The 15,056-nt window shown below is 45.4% G+C and overlaps 1 protein-coding gene across 1 annotated transcript in view; it reads right to left on the reverse strand.

The window, feature by feature from the left end:
- The window catches only part of LOC144671303 (uncharacterized), a 49,186-nt gene continuing 34,130 nt past the window's right edge, over window positions 1–15,056 (reverse strand). The window contains exons 15-20 of the mRNA XM_078533114.1: window positions 12,607–12,767; window positions 10,757–10,933; window positions 10,310–10,451; window positions 9,123–9,310; window positions 3,555–3,696; window positions 1–400 (exon numbers count right to left, since the gene is read on the reverse strand). Coding sequence (XP_078389240.1) covers window positions 219–400; window positions 3,555–3,696; window positions 9,123–9,310; window positions 10,310–10,451; window positions 10,757–10,933; window positions 12,607–12,767 — 992 coding nt within the window. The 3' untranslated portion in view covers window positions 1–218. The remainder of the gene's footprint in view (window positions 401–3,554; window positions 3,697–9,122; window positions 9,311–10,309; window positions 10,452–10,756; window positions 10,934–12,606; window positions 12,768–15,056) is intronic.

Consider the following 15,056-nt stretch of genomic DNA (forward strand, 5'->3'; position numbering starts at 1 on the left):
GGATTTCTCAAAAACCTTTATTATACAGGCTGTTTAAAAATAATATTCAGCTATTACAAGATTTTGATCCTGGGTACTGAACTTTAGGGTACATTTAAAATGGGTAAGTTTAAAATACATAGGCCCTGTGATTTTAAAGATAGGTTAAGAAATCTTAGATCAAGGAGCAAAAGTTCTAACATCACCTGCCAAAATTCATGATGGAAATCCTAGTTGATTTAGCGAGGGATAGCACAGAATTCGTACACACGGGGCATAACCAGTATCCCACTAGTAGCCGGTGAGATGTCAATATCATTGTGGTCAATAACAGAGTTGAAGACAAAGTTCTGGAGTAGAGTGGTCAAAAAAAGGAAGAGTTCCATCCGAGCCAAGGACTCTCCCAGACACATTCTCTTTCCTGCAAAAACATAGAGATGGTATTAAGCGAAAATCTCTGAAGTTTCTTTGCAGCATTCAACTGCTGATTATTTAAAAGTCCATTCCGCTAATGAATGTTGTGCTAGATTCGCTTCTTTGACTTCTCCATTGAAATTTTGTACTCGGCAAAAGGAGATCGACAATGTTGGCATGAAACATTCCTATAAACCACAATAGCCTCCTCATTTACTAAGGTCAGACCTCAGCCCTCAAGGCAGATGATATTATTATGATGTTAAATACTTTTGAACACTAGCATTTCTTAAAATTTTCATCTTTGACAATTTTAAACACTTTTCCAATGACCTGAAAAAGGGTCATATTTGTAACAATACAATTTAATTCGCTACAGAAAATATTCTTGGAACCTGCCGCCGAATCTTGCATTGCAATTAAGCAGGGCTTTTTTTTCGAGGTTTAAAATGTTGACTTGTAGATTCATAAAGATATGTAAATTGGCTGTTCTGGGGAGTTTGTTGATGGTTCTAAAAAGCACTTTATTTTCAAAAGAAACACTGCTGCTATTACAGCTTACAGCCTCAATGTGAAAATAGATGAGACGAATGGCACAGTGCTGGTTTTGAACAAAAGATTAATAATCGCGATTTCATGCAAGACTTTTAACAAATCAAAATGGGACAACAATGACTCCTTCAAAAAAAGGTCAAACAACATTGTTACCAAGCAACAGGCAAGCTGTTTTGAAATTAGGTTTACCTACAATAATCGAGTTCTGCAGCAATTTCCTCACTAGATCTCAGTTAGAACCAAGTATCGTTGTCATAATATGCATTATATGTTTTAAGTATTTGGCTGAGCTTTGAAATTCCATTGATCTGCATTCATGTAAAGCAGTTTGCCACTCAGTCAGCAATTCTTCTAAAGTTTTCCAGAGAGACGTGGAAGATATTTATTTATTTAGTGTATGCAAATCCCCAAAACCAAATGATAGCTTCCTCATTTGCTGAGTTTCAGGTGATGTGTCCACCGCTTAGCCTGTCGAGGGGTCACTCCTCAGTAATGTGCAGCATTGTTTGTGTCTTTCCACAAGTGCATAAGGAGTTTGTACCAAGGCTCCAGCAGTGGAGGTTGGCTGTACAGTGGCCCTGGCCTGTCCTGTACCTGTTTACCAGGAGCACTCTCGCCGCTCAAAGCCTGCCATTAGTCAGATGGGATTTGCCACAAGGAACTTGTTCGTGACTTCCCGTGTTTCCCATTCTTTGTTCCAAAGGATGTTTGCTCACAGGTCTTGATCAGGAAGGGCGCTCTATATGGGGTGCCGAGATGGAAGGTGGGCAGTAGGTGGGTTGAACAGGTCATCATGGAGTGGTAAGTGAGGATGATTTCAACCAGTCAGCAGATGCAATGGGGGGGTGATGTTTTCGAGGTCAGAAAGCCAGGGGTGGGGTATTGAGTGGAGAGTTCTAGTTATGATGTGCATTGTTGCATTCAACTGATGACCTTTACCAGACAGGCGCACAATATGTTGCACATCAGTCTGTGGAGTATGCCAGGGCAAGTGCTGAGGTCTGGAGTGTTGCGGCAGCGGCAGCCCATGTAGATCCAGCAAGTTTGGTTAGTAGGTTGTTTCTGGTTTTGACCTCTGCTGCTGTTTTCTTCAGATGATCCCAGAAGGACAGAGTCCAATCTAGAGTCACTCCCAAGTATGTTGTACTTTAGTCTCTGGCAATCCATGTAGATAGGCAATTCTTTTTTGGCACTGGCATTGTGGAGGTGGAATACACTGGATATGATTTAAGAGGGATTCAATGTGAGGTGCCATGTCCTGCAGTAGTCAGTCAATTTTTTAACGTCTTCATTAAGGACCTGGTCCTGAGTGCAGAAGGATGGAGCTTGGGTGGTCATCAGCATAGATGAGCTTGCGGGACGTGGGTGTTGGCAGGTCATCTGTATCTATGTTAAACAGGTTGGGGCTGGCACTGAGCCGTGGGGCAGTCCTTTGGCCCACCCTCCCCATGCACTTCTCCCTTGCCCAAGGTAGACGCTAAACATCTGTTGCAAAGGAATGTTTCAACCACTGGCCCGACCCAGGTTGGAAGCACTCTGGACAGCTTCAGGAGCAGGCCAGTATGCCACACTGTATCGTGAACAGCTGTGGGGCCCAGTAGCACTATGCCTGCCTCAGGTTCTTTTGGAGCCATTTTCAGTGTAGGTGGTGAGTGCCAGAACTTGATCATGTGTGTGACATTTTTTTCAATTTTACACACAAGTCAGTAGTTCGGCACAAATATTTGAGTGAGATGAGTGCCAAAAAAGAGCAAATTTGTAACCCGCTGCTCCCCACTCTCACCTCTGACCATATTGAGCTTTAAATTTGTATGTACAGCCCTATCATGACAGCAATGGTTATTACAGGCCACTGCTCATACCAACCATCTAGTGCTAGCCTTTCTCATGAATCTCGGTTAAAAAGGCGCCAGTGTAAAAGCTCCACAGTTATTTCAGGCAAAATCCAGTCTTGATCAGCTATCCACACTCGCTAAGGTGAAAAATTCCTTGGTTACTTACATTTGAGCCTTACTGGTCAGCACTAATTATTGTTCACAAGTAAGCAGAACTTAGATTAAATCGATTTCATTCATAAAATAACATTTTGAGATATTGCATATGAGTAATTTGAGTAATATGTTAAATGTATCATGCTTGGGAGGAACATACAACTTTAGATGTATGCCTATCAAAGCTTTCCATCGCTGGGATTTTCCTCACCTCAACTCTGGGGGTGGTGTTAATAGAGATTGATTGCTGTGATTAGCCAACAACTTCTCTGTTGTATCATGCAACCACCAGGATGGTAGAAGGTGAATTGAATGCACCTTGGTCTTTTTGTGTTTGGCAATTACAATTTTCTGAAATTAATTCCTTCTGGATGGTGACTGAGCAAATAGACAGAATATTTATCCACATCACACTTTTTTACCAGTCAACCCAAGAACCTCCCACCTCCACAAAACCTCTTTCCCCCCATCTAAATATTTGGGATTGTAACAGAGACCCTTGCCTTGTCTAGATCGGAAATAGGAATGTCACATTTGTGTAATTGGGTTAATCTTCTGAAGTTAGATGTGTTGTGGCAGAGGAAACTTTATTCTGCAAAAGGGAGGAGACTGTACCTGCAGAGAATGCCATGAAACTTTCATTCTTTTTGAAGTGTCCATTTTCATCCAGGAAGTGGTTTGGGTTAAATGATTTTGGAGTCTCCCATTGGCTCGTGGCTTTCAGAACCGATGAAAGCAGGGGAACCACAAATGTGCCCTAAAACCAGAATGATCACAAGTTCAGACAAGGAAACAAGCAAATTTACATCAGTGATACAAATTCAGTTTGAGCCCCATCTGGACTGACATTCTAATGTGCTAATGACAATCAGAATTTAAACCAAAGTCACGCATCTCTTTCTGTGGATTAGGTTAATGGCCAGAATTTCCCTGTCGGGCGAGTGTCCTGATGTCACCGCGCGCCATCGCAATATTTCGTTGGACGGGTGTGTGATGATATCTGATGCGCGCACGCCATTAATTAACGGGCCACTTAAGGCTCTTGAGGCGCCAAATCGATGGCGATTTTTCGGCGCCCGTACGATCTTCAGGTCAGCACATGGGCACAATGGGCAGCCGGGTAGGGCACATTTGTATATACCTCATCCACAGGCAGGATAAGAGGGCTCAGTGGGGTTGTGAGTGTGCTCTGTCAAATATTGATTTTTCAAAGTTACTGATACTTGCCTGTGTGATCTGCAATACTTCAAAACGCATACCAGCTGCCTGGTCTGGACTCACAGCCTTCAGGTCCGCACTCTGCAGTGAGGAATCTTTTTTGGGCCTGCAGGTTTCAGGAAGCCTTCCCTTAGCCTGGGAATGGGAGCTGAGCTCGCCACTGGAGGCACCTCCTCTGAGGAGGAAGGGAGGGCTAGAAGGGGGAGGAGGCCAGGAGTGCATATTCAGCCTCCAGGGGAGCCACCTTTGGGAGGACAGGCGCAGGCACAAGGGGTGCAGGGCCAAGAGGCAGTCCAAGGTGGAAGGGGCCGCAGAAGACACCACTATCCTGCTGCCAGGGTTTACAGGCGGCGAAGCAGCTACCTCAATATGTCTGAGGTGCAGTGCCGAAGGAGGCTCCATCTCTCAAGGGATACAGTCAACTACATCTGTCAGATGATTGGGCCTGAGATCTCTGTGAACTGTGTGGGTAGACACCCCATGCCAGTGGCTCTGAAGGTCACAGCTGCCCTCAACTTCTATGCCTCTGGCTCCTTCCAGGGGTCAGTGGGTGATCTTTGTGGTGTCTCCCAATCAGCTGTCCACACTTGTGTCAAGCAGGTTACAGAAGCTCTGTTCAGACGGGCATTGACCTTCATCCACTACTGTTGGGACCAGGCCAGCCAGACACAGTGAGCCAGAGGCTTCGTGGCCATTGCTGGCTTCCCCTGTGTCCAGGGTGCTATAGACTGTATACATGTGGCCATCAAGGTACCAGCAGGTGAGCCCGGTGCCTTCATCAACAGGAAGGGCTCCCACTCCATGAACGTGCAGATAGTGTGTGATTACAGGATGCTGATTCTACAAGTCTCTGCACGGTACCCAGGCAACTCCCACGACACCTACATCCTCAGACACTCCCAGGTGCCGGGGCTCTTGAGTGCTCCAGCCCAGCTGGATGGATGGCTGCTGGGTGACAAGGGCTACACCCTCAGAAGGTGGCTCATGATGCCTCTCCGCCATCCAAGAACAGAAGCTGAGCAGTGGTACAATAGGAGCCACGTCTCCACAAGGGCTGTGGTGGAGAGAGCCATCGGTCTTCTCAAGATGCGCTTCCGATGCCTGGACCGCTCAGGGGGCGCACTCCAGTACCCCCCAGATCGTGTGTCGCTGATAGTGGTTGCACGCTGCACTCTCCACAATCTTGCGCTGGAAAGGGGGGTCGCTATGGACGATGAAGACATCAGCGCAGTGTTCTGCGGCTGCACACGATGAGTCCAGCAGTGAGTCTGAAGGTGAGCACAGGGAAATGCTAAGGGGGTAGACACTGACTCGGGCATACTCCAGGGAGGCAGGGACACCCGGGAGGCTTTAATCCATCGAACCTTCAGCTAGCACACCACAGATGGACCTTCAGGACAAGCCTGGGCTGCAGGCTCCATATTCGATATCTAAGTGCAAAATCTGCCTGGATAGGAACATTAACTAAGGGCCTTGTTAATAAAGCTGAATGTCCCACAAAACACTCAGAACATTTTTGTAAACCACCCACCTGCAGAAGAAAAGAGGCCCCCTCAGCCATAGTCACATGTCTGAATTTAATATTACAACCAAAGGAACTTAAGAAAACAAAATGACAAAGGTGTTAAAAATCACACCAACTCATAAAGACCTCATTGCGAGCCAACAGAAAAGCACCAGTGATAAACCTGTGCTGTGCCTAAGGTGCCTTATGTTTACGTTTCCGGGTGCTGTGTCTTGGTGCTGCCCCCTCGCTGGGAGTGGTATCTGAGACAGCCTGCTCACTCTGCTGTCCTGTTGGCCTCGATGACCTTGGCGGACGTCCTCTGGCCTGTGGAGCCTGTGTTGGCCCCGCCTGGGAGGGATCTGCCAGTTCCACAGCTGGCATCACCCCAATCATCACAGCCTCACCAAATGCAACGGTCACTGGCAGAGGGGCGGAGGAGCTGCCGCAATCATCCAGACTGCCCTGAGAGGAGCCCACAGAGACGACAGGCAGCTGCTGCACCGACGTGAGGTCACTGCGGACCTCCCTGCGCACCGTGGATGGATGGGCACCGAGCTGGGAAACTTGGTGCCCAGACCATCTCCCACATTGACACTGACTAGCTAAGGTCAATGCCGCTGTGAGGGCTTGCTAGTCCGAGCGCATCCCCAGGAAGCCCTGATTGGTCTTATGGAGGAGTCTCTCCATAAGAGTGGAGAGCATTGATTCATGTTTCTTGTACCTGGACTCTCTCCGCGGACGGTCCACCCCAACCAGAGTGGGACATTGCAGGGCTCCAGTGCCTCCTCACCCTGCTGCTGCCAAACACTCACACAAAGATGCTAGGCCTGTCCTCACCCCCCCACCCCCTTGGCCAAATGCTGCCTACATCACATTAGGCACCACACGGCCTAACCTTCCATAGCAAGGAGGTGCAAGGACGTGGAGCGCAGAGGACAGCAGATCGATTGGTGCCAACGCCACCTTGAAGCTCCCCTCCCAGCATCTCATCACCCTGACTTTGACATGTCCTGGAGTTCCAGCCCTGCGCCCAGGTGCAGCTCCTCCAGGTTGCCCCCAAAACAGTAATGTGGGTCTCAATGTAACACATGCTGCGGGGGCAGAACCCATCTCTTCACCACCCTGTCAGGGTGACCTCAGCATGAGCAATATCTGCTGGCCCACCCAGCGAAGGACACATGTTGTTAATGATTCAATGCAGTCACTACACTCAGACTTGGTGGGGGCGCCAGGGGGCAAAGCCTACCCTGCTGGGTTAAGTGGCCAATGTCAACATGGTTCTCACCTTTCCTGAGCACAACAGGTCATTGAAGCGCTTGTGACACTGGATCCAGGTGCACCGCACCACATCACAGGAGCTCACCACCTCCGCCATCTCCTCCCAGACACGTTTGGTCATGTTGGGGGGGCCTCCTCCTCGGGTCCTGGGGAACCAGCACCTCCCGAAGTGTTGCCACCTCCTTGAGGAGGGCAGCAAGGCAATCCTCAGAAAAACAAGGGGCACAGTGCCCCCCCTGCCCTACCCCCCTGCCTGGGAGCAGCGCTCCTGGGAGCCCTTTCACTGGCCGTGATTCACAGCCTTTGAAAGGCTGCAGCAACTTATTAAAACAGGCGGCCTGATCGTCATTGGACCCGGCAGTCACTGCAGTCCCGCCACCGCCCGTCCACTCCCGCTGTCCTCAGGAGCTGCAATTCACACTGGGTGGGCCTTAATTGGCGTAAAATGGCGGCGCGGGCCCAATTGTGGGCATCGCCGCTCCCGCATTGCCCGCCCAACAGACAGAAAATTCTGCCCAATATGTGGCACTGTTCAATCTGAGGACAGACTTTCCTGGTGTCTTGGCCATGTTAGGAAATAGAGATAGTTTAAGTAAGTTATATTTGTATCTGTGGGTGATAGGAATGAGTTTTAACTTTAATGTTTAAGTTTGATTTGTATTTCTGTATCTGTGTGTTAAGAAAAGGTCAAGTTGAGTTTTGGTTTCACTTTAAAAGGTGCCTGCATTTCTAATAGTTTTATGACTGTTGAAGCTAAGTTAAACAAGAGTAGAAAAACTGGGCTGTTGCCTAGCAACAGGGATCCAGAGAGGCAGGTCCCTTCCACTGACACACGCACAAGAAACTAGAAACCTGCTGTCAGACCTGCTGAGTTTTTCCAGGTATTTTTGTTTTTGTACTAGAAACAGCAGTTTGATTTGGAAGCCATTTGAGTTCAGTTGGGTTTGAAGACAGCTACCAAGCGGAAGCAGCCTAGAAGGGGCTGATAGCCAGTCCCAACTAAAGTTCGCTGAAAGTAGCTGCCAAAGAGAGACTGGAGCAAGAGGGACATATAGCCAGTCCCAAGCTAATGAAGAAAGCCCCCAAATCTAGGGGAGTGAAACAGGAGAAAGTCCCAAGTAGACCTTCTAGTCAAAAGAAGGACAGGAACCTGGAAAACGTCCTGTTAAGTGAAGTTAAGGACGAGGAGCAGAGAAAGGCACCAAGCTTGAAGCTGCAGAAAGCAGAGTCAAAGCAATAAAGGCTTGTGAGAGGCCAGAAGGTCCAAAGAGGCAACTGAGGGTCTGTAACTCCTTGCTATGGGCATGTGAAGCAGTGGTGTACTGTTGACAGCTGAGTTGGTGAGAGACAGTGCATGGAAGAAAGCTTGAATGCATGTGGTGACCCAGGGGAGAGGAACATGGGAAGGAGAGTCCGAAACCCTGGAGGTGGACCTTGCGGAAAGTGTCTGAAAGAAAGCATCGGTTTGGGAGAAGATTCCAAAGCGGAGATTGAAAACTCTTGTGTGAAAGACGGAGTTCAGTGAGGCTGCTTGGCTCATGGTGTGACAAGCATTTGGGGGGGCAGCAGGGGGGAGGGAAGTTGAGGAGAGATCCGTGGCGTCTGTCACTTGGTTTCAGAGTGTGGAGGGTCTGACCACAGGTTACCTAGTAGTTTACATGGACTGTGTACTTACTGTGAACATTAGAGTATAAGATAGTTTTTATAACTTGTGTTATCCTTACAAATCTGTGTACATCTGTAAAGGTATAGTTGTGGGTGAAGGAGTATTGTAATATGCTTCATCTTTTCTGTTTAATAAATGTTTTATGCTTTTGTTAAAGGTTCATAGCTGACTCTGGTGACTCTGTTCAGTAGCCCCTCTCCACGTATCTAAACAACAAGTAGGAGTTAGGATCTATCAAGCTGGGTTCCACCCTAGGATCAGGCTTGTCCAGTGGTAACCTCAGCTGGGGATCATAACAGTCAATATTTCTCCTTCAACCCCAAGCACCAAAAACAGAACAGGTCATTCACCCCAATGCGTGTTTTTGTCAGGCAGTGCTGGTGCAGCGTGTGAAGGCCACATTTCCCACAATACAAATAGTCACAACGTTTCTGAAGTAATTTCTTATGTGATGGTTTGACATCCCAAAGCGCTATTCAAATATGACTGTCATTATATTGGGTTTGATTCTGACCTTAGGAATCAGGTACCCTCTGAATTCTATGTCGCTCATCGTCATGTGTGGGATACTCATGGGAACAATGTCGATGTATCGTTGAACTTCGTGTATGACAGCATCTGTGTACGGCATTTTTGCTCGATCTTCAATAGCAGGTCTTTGACGGGAGCCAATCACCTCACAAATCTCTTGATAAATTTTCTCTGGAGGAGGGGAATTGTAATTTAACAATCTTTTTTAAAAAACGTATTTAGTTTACATGCACCCCAGTCTTCTGTCACACTTCATAGACTGGTCTACATTACATCATTTGATTCCCTGTTCATAGGACAACCTCATCTGATCACAAGTAGAGTGAGGAGTGACATAGTATTTAAGCTCCTTGTTGGCTTTCCTTTTTATATGGAAACCTTGGAAATGGCCATTGTCCTTATTCCAGCACTAAGTACATCAAGCTTAGGATTTTGAAACCTTTAGGAGGAAGGGAAGATTGAGAGGCTAAGTAATTGTACTGATTTGAGGGGCTATCAAAGAATGAAACACAGTAAAAATCCATGAGAGCAAGTTGTGTAGAATCGAGTACATGCTAATTAGAAGGGGGAAAAGGAAAGTTCAGAGCAGCAGTGACCATAGAAGTATTGATAACATAGAGAAGGTACAGCAAGTTATGATGGTGAGGAGAGGTTTAAAGCTAGAGGTGAGAGGTGCATGGCCCTTCACTTTTTTTGTCTAGACATTGTGCGAGGGAGCAGCTAGAAGAGTCTCTGCAGATTTAAAAGCAGGAGTCTAGTTTGACTTGAAATTCTTAGAAGTTAAAGGTTGGTGAGAAGTAAAGGAGTGTTTGACAGCAAAGAAGAAACTAAGTTCCTTTGAGGCAGTTTCAGCAATGGAGGAGTTTCCATCTGAGATCAGAGGAGATAGTGAGGCCAAGGACACCACACAGCACATGATCTAGCCCTAACCTGGTAACCTCACTCAGGGAGAGTGAGGTGGGTTGAGAAATGGTTTAATAAGGAACATTCTCCTGAGGCTGGGGCTGACACATTGTAGGAGCTTCACTCAACAACTAGGTACGCTCTACTCTGTGACTGCATACTCAATGTTTACATTGGGGTGTCTGAAAAGGGCAGGTGCTCCATTCCCCAATACTAACCATTGTGTTGGACAATTAAAATACATCATTTTCAAATGATATTGCTTACCCTGAATTTGGGGATACCTCACCAGGATCTGAATAGCCCATTGCAGTGTTGTGCTGGATGTTTCAGTTCCAGCAAGAAATAAATTCATTGCCGACACCAACAAGTTCTCATGAATGAATTCTGAGTCAGGCTTGTGTTTCTCCTGAAGCAAAGCAAATCAAATTTACTTTTAAAACATGAAAGATCTTGTATGGTTTTTAGTCACTGTCATAGTTTTCTCAAACTCAAGTTATGCCATTAATCAAAATGTACTTTTTTCCGCTGCTTATATATTAATGCCAAATGAGAGTTAATGATAAGTTTCCAAAGGGTGGGTCTTGTTTAGCCAGTAGTAACCTCCACTTGCACCTGTTGGATCCATATCCAGGAAAACTCTTTCTCACCTTCAGGAGAGTAGGCAAGAAAATTGGAGATATATGAATGTAGAATGGAAAGTATTCCCAGTACCTCTTCCATCTTGATGAGGAAACAGTCGATATAATCCCTGGGCAGATCGTTCTGGAAACTTTCTTTATGGCTTTGAATATTTTTATTTAGAAAATTTTTCAAATCTGCTACATTTTGGAAGAACCTTTGGTGAAGCCCAGGCAGGAAATCCATGATCTTCGGAAAGTTATTGTATAGCTGCAAAGCAAGCAATAGTTTCATTAATACATAGTGCTTCTGGCTTGCAGGATGTCAAAAGGTTAGTGTGGAACAGATATCCTAAATGGGACATTGCATTGAAAACAGTTTCACCTCTGGCCTGATGCTGATCGATAGAGACCAAGAGTCTGGGATTTGATCCCTGATTGCAGCTGGGGAAATTTAGGAAGAAAGGCATAAGTGGTTAACCTTCTTCCCACTGGTTTGAAAAAAAGGCATGATATAGGGCTTCACTACAATGAAAGGAAGAGATGGTATAGGAGCAAGCAACGTCCTTAATTTGCCCAATGAGCATTGGACGAGACACTAAAGAATGCCAGTACGACACTCGGCACTTCTGGCTAAAGATGGTTAGGAACACTCAAAGTTGTATTTTTCACACACTTGCTGGACTTTGCCACCATTGAGGAGGGGGATGTACATGGAGCCACCTCCTCATGTTAGTTAGTTTAATGTCCACCACCATTCACAATCAGCTGTGGCAGGATTGCAGATCTTTGATCTGATCTATTGGTTATGTGATCATTTAGCTATCTTTGGAAAGCTTCTTCAGCTATTCAGCATGCATTTAGTCCTGTGCTGTAGCTTCATCTCGGTTGGCCCCTCGTTTTTAGGTCTGCCTGGTGCTGTCTTTTCTACACTCCTCTTTGAAACAGGATTGCCCTCCTTGCTTGATGGTAATGGCTAAGTAAGGGATATATCAGGCCATGATGTTACAGACTGTGAAGTTGAACATGGAGGAGCACCAATTCATCAAGGAGGGGCGGTATGTGGTAATCAGCAGGAGGGTTCCTAGTCTATGATGTAATGAGACTTAATGGGGTCCAGTGTCAATGCTGAGGCCAGGGCTTCCCAGGGCCACTCTATCCCAACTGTATACCGCTGTGCTGCCACCTTTGGTGGGTCTGCCTTGCCAGTGGGAAAGGCAGGGATGGTGCTGGAGGAATCTGGGACATTCACTATAATTCCATGAGTATGACTACGTCGGGCTGTTGCTTGACTAGTCTATGGGACAGCTCTCCCAATTTTGGCACAAGTCTGCAGCTGTTATCAAGGAGAAATTTGCAGGGTTCACTGGGCAGTTGTGCTGAAGACTCGAACTTGTGTCCGAATTGATACCAATGGTGGCCAGTCCGGTTTTATCCCTATTGTACTTTTTTGTGACAGTTTAATACAACTGAGTGACTTGCTAGACCATTTGAGAGAGCAGTTAAGACTCAACCACATTGCTGTGGGTCTGAATTCATATATAGGCCCAGGGCTGGTAAGGACTCCAGATTTCTTCCCTTACAGACATTAGTGAAGCAGATGGATTTTTATTACAATCCAATAGATTTCATAGTCATCTTTACTGATGCTAGCTTTCTATTCTAGAATTATTTACTTAATTGAATTCAAAATTCAGAAGTGCCATTGTGAGATTTGAACTCATGTCTCTAGATTATTAATCCAAGTCAGAATTACTGGTCCAGTAAATAATCACTGCCACTATATCAGTGTTAAATTTAATTTTCTATTCCTCTCCCATCAACATCCTTTTTCAAATCTCAGACTTCACCATTTCTTCCCTACTCTCAATTTTTGAAATTCATCAAAAACCTGACTAGTTTAGGATTAGTTTCAACATTGTGATTGTAAAAGAAAGAAAATACCTGCACCGAGGGGCTACTTAAAGCTTGGCTAATTCCTGCAATTCTCTCCATCATCGTTTGAAACGTTTTATCTTCATATTCAAACCGTTCTCCAAAAATAATGGAACAGATGATATTTGACACTGCACACCTTAATGGAAAGTTTGGGCTGAATGGGATCTCTGATATCATTGAAAGAGAATGCCAGTTAGAGAGTTACATAGTGTTATACGAGCAACCCAGAGACAGACATAAACAATTAATAGATATTTAAAAATAAAAAGCTCCTGTTTAAAAAGAGTCAGCGGTTCAATTATGCGAGCGTCTTATGCAGGCGCCACATCTGAATCTGATTCTATCCTCATTCAGTGACCATTTACATGCACTCCCAGTGGAGGTGGGGGTCACTGAGGTGACTGCAAAACTGGGAACAAGAATAGTTTCTTCCCCTTCCCCATCTAAGGGCTGAAGCACATGGTAGTGACCCTACCACACACCAATGGAACCAGCCAATTCAGAGAATTGAGCCTGGGACTTTCCTGGTCTTTGTGGCTCAGTAACTCTCAATTATTAATAAACCGAGCAGCCAGGAAATTCTGATTCACTGTGCGATGCAGCTTCCGTGTGTAGTTGCTTTAAAAATACTCGTTCAAACCCTTCTCTCAAGTATGCTTTCTGTTCCCCTGTCTCCTTTTACTCCCTCATTCAGGCTTTCCTTACATGAGGAGTTCTAAATTAAGAGAAGCTGTTGTCATTGCGACAGCCCCCAGCAGGTGATAACTGCAACTAGCATGATGCAAAGTTTGATTGTTATTTTTAACTTTTGGAACATTGGCTGAGATCTGCCATCTTTTGCTAATAGCAAAATAAATATCTATACCTGCAAAAATCTCTATTTTCACTAGCCAGTGTGTGTTTAAACAGATACCCATGGTGCTTTGTCCATCTTCACTCACTAAACTCTTATTCATCTCACGCGGTTTGTGAGATCTCACTGTATGCAGAAGTGATGTTGTGTTTGCCAGTGTAACAACACTGACTGCAATTCATGTGATGTACCTTCATGTTCATGTGATAAGATCCTAAAAAAAACGTGTGTCTTTCTTTACCACACATATACCTCCAATGAAGGTCCCACCTGTTTGGTTTTGAACTGGCTAGTTTCTTTTAGAATGGGATGTCCACCTACTGCACTTCCAAAGTACTTCACAAACACTTTGGGACATTCTGAGCTTGTGAAAGGCAATATATAAATGCAAGTCTTTCTTTTTTTTAAATTATGAATAAACACCAAATGACTTTTAAAAAGAAAATGAAAGTATGTTTCTCTTATCTACTAACACCAATCTTTTCAATCTGTACATAAGCAAACCACCCATGGGTAGATTGCAGTAATCCATCCATGCTGATGGTAGTGCCTCTGCTATACATCCTAGTGACCATATTCACTAATCATTTAAACTTATGGTGGAGCACTACCTGAAATGACATACCGTGGAGATTTTGGCCTCTGTCTTCCACTTTGTGCAAAATGCCAGCGCCTGTAGTGAACTTTCTATATCACCTTAAATGGTAAACTGGTAAACCTGTCAAACACGATGCTTACCCAGTCTACTTAGGCATCACGGTTCACCAGTCACTAACCTGCAAAATCAACTACTAAAAGCTGCTAAGAAAGTCAAATCCTGAAATAACCTAATTGTCTAACTTGCTGGCTCTGCCTATTGGGCAAGTGCCTCCACTTTACACTCATCAGCTATTGCACTTTGTTACACTTCAAGAGTACTTCATTGACTGTAAGTTGTTTCGGTATGTTCTGAGGTTGTGAATACACTCTCACTCGCCACGTACAAAGCTAGCGGATGCTCAACTGGGTGCTACTGAGTGTCTTGTACTGGAGACAATGAGCCCTGCTCCCCTCCCATGGTTAACAGACCTCTGCAGTAAAGCTCCTGCACATCTTCCTTGTTCAGATATGGCAGCAAAAACCTGGACAGACAGGGATGCTACTTCCAGACCTGGCACCTCCACTCCAATCCAGAGGAAAAGATTAAGTCAGAATTCCATCCGAAGAAAAACACCAGAAAAGAACTCAACATTTCCTTCTGAGGAAGGTGACTTACCCATGACCCCCACTCAAAATACCTTCAAACTGGACAGAACTGTCACCTTTTGGCCTCATTTCATTAACACTAGTCAAAAATTGAAAACCAGGATGTACCTGGTCCAGAACTCCATAGCAACGTCGTGGGGGACCACAGCCAGAACACTTCTCACTGCAACCAGGTGGCCCTGGTCTACTCTGCTGCAGAATATTGCTCTGCCTCATGGTCCTGCATTGGCCACACAGCTAATGTCATGAGGAAAGCTTGCAGTACTGCCCCATTTAACATTGGCCACAATGCCATTATGCTCCATGAGATGGAAAAGATCATGAGCAACATTGATCTTCCCATTCACAGGAACTTGGA

This window comes from Cetorhinus maximus, chromosome 32 (genome assembly GCF_964194155.1).
Source record: "Cetorhinus maximus chromosome 32, sCetMax3.hap1.1, whole genome shotgun sequence".
Classification (NCBI taxonomy): domain Eukaryota; kingdom Metazoa; phylum Chordata; class Chondrichthyes; order Lamniformes; family Cetorhinidae; genus Cetorhinus; species Cetorhinus maximus.